Below are 4375 nucleotides of genomic sequence, written 5' to 3'. Positions count from 1 at the left end.
AGATGAGGGGTTTTATAGGGGGATTGGCAAGAGAGTTGACAACTTGCCAGTGGGAAGCTAAAGTTACAAGGCTTGCTTTTTTTTTTTCTGTGGTCTTGATTCAATTGACTACTTGCAAAATACTGAAGAAAAAAAAAAAAAACCCATTAGATTGGGAGTAAAGAAAAGTAAAGCAATTGGTGCATGATTTTTGTATCCCAAAATGGAAGGAATCTGGCAAAGAAGACAGCAGTACTCAGGTGCCAATCACAAGCTGCCACATCATAATATGAAGGGACTATTTAGTCATTTCATAAATAAATTCAATGATTCCTATCTTTCCTGCTTCTAGCCAAAGGAAGCTGCAGATATGAGAACCCTTTCCCTGAAATTGATGTAGTTTTGATGGATCTGTATTGGCTTGACTTCATTTTGGCCCTGTTATCAGCCTGACAGTCTGCAACCACATTGTTTGGCTTCCTACACATTCGTTACTTTGATTTGATCCTTCAAGGCTGTGATGAGAAAAAGAAAGAGAAAGTCACAATGATACATGACATTGAATTTGAACCTGCATGGATGGCCCAGTGGTTAAAGGGTTGAACATTGGAGCTTAATTACGGTGTAATTCTTAGAAGATCTCATGTTCGACTTGTAATAAAAACACTTGGGCTTAATCAATGCTTATTGTTTGCCTGTGATTGTGTGTATCTGAAATTTATTCATAAGATACTAAATGACAAGGTGGGACTATTGGAGTTTTTCATCATAAAAAAATAAAATAAAAATGAATTGAATTTGAAAAGAGGAAAAATCTTCAAGAATGGAATAAAATCTGATTGCCTTGTACTAATTAAAGCAGCAAAAGAGATTTTCCTAGTTTGATAAGCAAAGCATATATTCTGTAGTGCTTGAGAAACTCTAGTACATAATTTTAATGTGCACAACAAGGCCCTAATTTCTGTTGAAACTAGTTGGATCAAATGTCATGTTATGAAAGATTTATTAGCTCATCAGATCTATGACACAGTTTGCAGAAACATTCACAACTGCATCAACTAGAGATATCTCAGAGAGAGAGAGAGAGAGAGAGAGTAATGAATTCTTATCCCCTCATAATTGTCACTGTGATTATCTATTTCCTCCATTCCATCAATGCCCAAACCTCTTTCTGCAACAAGGAATGCCCTATCACTAACATGAGCAGAGGGGTTGATATGCGCCAAGTTCACTCCCATATGCAAGAAATGGAGTCTCTTCACATTCCCAATACTAGTGTTCAAACTGCAAAACTAAGATCATGGCATAGTCACCATGCTTGGCATCACTATCGGCACATAAGAGCTGTAAGAGCTTTTTCAAATCAGCTATAAATATTCTACTTGCACAAAATCGGATACAACCTTCTCACGTAGATGTCAACCCACATCATGTGTTAGTGTTTTGTCCAATTTCGTAATTGATTTCTCTATTCTTACACATTTTGTTATTCAAATTAACTTCAAAACTCTGCATATTCCTTCTCTAAGTTTTCATTAGTGCTCTCTCCAAAAAAATTTAATAGAATATTATACCATCAAATGAGGACTAAACCAAGTGTATTTACATTATTTAATGAGGGGCCACCGGCTCATGGTGAGGGAAAAACTATGAATTATGAGTATTCCAAGAATTATGTCATATTGGGTATGAGTATGCATAATAGTACAACTGCATGCGTATTGGTACGTGAAATACGTCATAATATGATTCTTTTGGGGTTAATTTTGACAGATGCATGGGTTTCTAAACATCATAGGATGGGGGACGCTGTTGCCAATCGGGGTGATCGTTGCGAGGTACTGCAGAGAAGTGCCAATGAAATGCAGTGAATGGTACACGCTTCACACTAGGTGTCAAATTTCAGGAGTTTTTCTGGGCTCAATTGGTTGGGTCTTTGGTATGTTGCTCAGAAATGCTTCCAAGCATTACAAGTTACATACACATGGTGTTCTGGGTACCATTATTTTCACATTGGCAACAATTCAAGTAAGTCTAAAACTCTCCTCCACTCAGTTGATCAATCTTGGGGCATGTTTAGCTGTATGTTCATTTTTGTGGTTTTGTTTTTGAAAACACAAAAATTTGAGGGTCCAGTTTGCGTTTCTATGGGCTCACTCTAGACTTTTTTATTATTAAAACTGTTCAAGTTATTGGGCTCGGCATGTAGATAATCTATGCAAAAAAATGAAGTTGATCAACAATCAGTAACCATATAATCCGTTTATATGTGAATGCAAAATAAAAATAAAATAAAGTAGGCGGTTTATTTTGAAAATTGTACTTGACATTTTCTTTTCTTTTTTTAATAGAGAAATGTGATCCAATTATGTAACTGTAAATATTTGATTAACTTGATTTTTTACATAGGTAATTTGCTCAACAAGCCTTCTAACTTAAATAATTCAGATTATCAAATTGGGCCTAAGATGAGCCCACATCTAAGCAAACTAGACCCTTTGGTCGAAAATTTGGATAGGAGACAAGCCTCCTCAGTTGTCGGAAATTGTTCTCAATGAAATTTAAAAATAAAAAATAAAAATAAAAATAAAAAATCCCTCTTAGGAAATACACTAAAAAAAGTTGTTTTTGAAAACTATTCTCCCACAAAAAGGAAAACAATAATGATGTTACAAACTTCTTATTATTTTTATCTCGGTAAAACACGAAAGGTAAAAATGAAAGCAGAACAAAACAGGCATCCTTCCTTTCTATAACATCATATATAATGTCCTTCAGGTGTTGAGCATTTGTTTTAAACCAGAAGAAGAACATGAATGTCACAAGTACTGGAAGGCATGGCATCATGTTTTGGGGTATGCATTGATTGCTATGATCATAGCAAATATATTTCGAGGGATTGATAATCGAAGTCCAAAATACAGATGGAAATGGACTTACATTGTAATCCTAGCAATTTTGGCTTCAATTGCCCTAGCTTTGGAACTTTACAAGTGGATTAAGATCATAGTTTACAAATCAATGGTGTTGAATAGAAGCACTTACGCTTCTTCTTGATTTTTTTTTTCTCTTTTTCTTTTCTTTCTTTTTTCTATTTAATAAGCCTATGCTCAAAAGGCCTCCATTACAATGTCAATCTTTGAGTTATAAGAGAATCTCCAATAAATTGATGTCAAAAGTAACGTTCATGCCAAATTTTGACATGTTATAGTATCAAAATATTATAATTTGACAATTCTATTATAGTAATACAATTGTTAATTTTTTTTTATTTTTTTAAATTCTTTTTTATAAAATGCTAAATAGAAATTGTATTTGTGTGTCCATCATCAAAAAGGTAGAAAAAAAATGTTTTATTAAATTTTGAAAACTATCAAGCATTGTGAGGTACAAGGTTTGACAGTGTTATAATTTGATAAAGGTTTTCACAAATTGTTGGAGATGAATCTTTGAGAGGCCTTGCGAAAATTCTCTCAGTAACCATAAACTCTACTGTATAGCTATATTTGTCCAAGAATTTTATAATATTAACCACTACTTTCTAAAATTTCTATCATCATTCTTTCAACTTAAACTTGATTTGAGCTCAATCTCAACTAATTTTCAAAGAATCAAGCTCGTGCACTTCAAAACTCAGCTCGAGACAACTTGTTTTTATAACGAGTGCTTTAACCTCAAAACTTTAAGAAATTATTATTATTATTATTATTTTGTATATACAACTCTCTTACGTGAGAGGTGTGATAAATTTTTGTATTTTCAGACTTTTTCTCAAGAAACTTGTGGATGAACAAGGTAGTTTACTTTATTTTTATTATACCCCAAAACTTTATACATTTCACAACAAACAAAAATGTTTTGCTATTTTAATTTAATTAGGGAAATATCAAATTAGTGTTGTTTTGAAAAAATAATTACAAATCAATGATAAACTTTATAAATATTAATAATTAAACTCATACATTTCTCCAGGAATCTATAATTATTTTTTACAAAATTTACTGAATTGTAATTTTGCCAAATTAATTCTCAAATCTTTATCAATTTCTCTTATGGCCAACAAACCATTCTTAGGCTTCGTTTGGCTATGTGGGTTGGATTGGGTTTGGACTAAATTAACCAGTAAAAGAAAAAATAAATTAAAAAGTTAATAAGGTAAAATGTTACATTCAAATCATAATCATTGCATTTCTTCTCTCACAAAAGTCAAAAAAATTTTGCCAAATAAACTTTTGAGTCCCATGCTAAAAAAGTAACTCCAAAAAGTTTATGAGCCTGAAATTGATGTAGTTTTGATGGATCTGTTTGGGCTTGACTTCAGTTTGGCCCTGTTCATCAGCCTGACGCACTACTAAAGAAATGGCCTTTTGAGTCGGTTTTTTGAGTCGGCAAATTT

General features: G+C 32.7%; 1 protein-coding gene across 1 annotated transcript; it reads left to right on the top strand.

The window, feature by feature from the left end:
• Window positions 1–944: 944 nt before the first annotated feature.
• Window positions 945–3157, top strand: LOC114315780 (cytochrome b561 and DOMON domain-containing protein At3g25290). Its single transcript, XM_028262385.2, has 3 exons — window positions 945–1325; window positions 1753–2007; window positions 2758–3157. The coding sequence occupies exons 1-3, from the start codon at window positions 1077–1079 to the stop codon at window positions 3034–3036; spliced, it is 783 nt and encodes a 260-aa protein (XP_028118186.2). The 5' UTR covers window positions 945–1076; the 3' UTR covers window positions 3037–3157.
• The last annotated feature ends 1218 nt before the right edge of the window (window positions 3158–4375 follow it).

The sequence above is a fragment of the Camellia sinensis genome, chromosome 9 (genome assembly GCF_055761805.1).
Source record: "Camellia sinensis isolate YWXY chromosome 9, ASM5576180v1, whole genome shotgun sequence".
In the NCBI taxonomy this organism is placed as follows: Eukaryota; Viridiplantae; Streptophyta; class Magnoliopsida; order Ericales; family Theaceae; genus Camellia; species Camellia sinensis.
The sequence above is the reverse complement of the archived record's forward strand: the minus strand, read 5'-3'. Positions and strand labels throughout refer to the sequence as shown.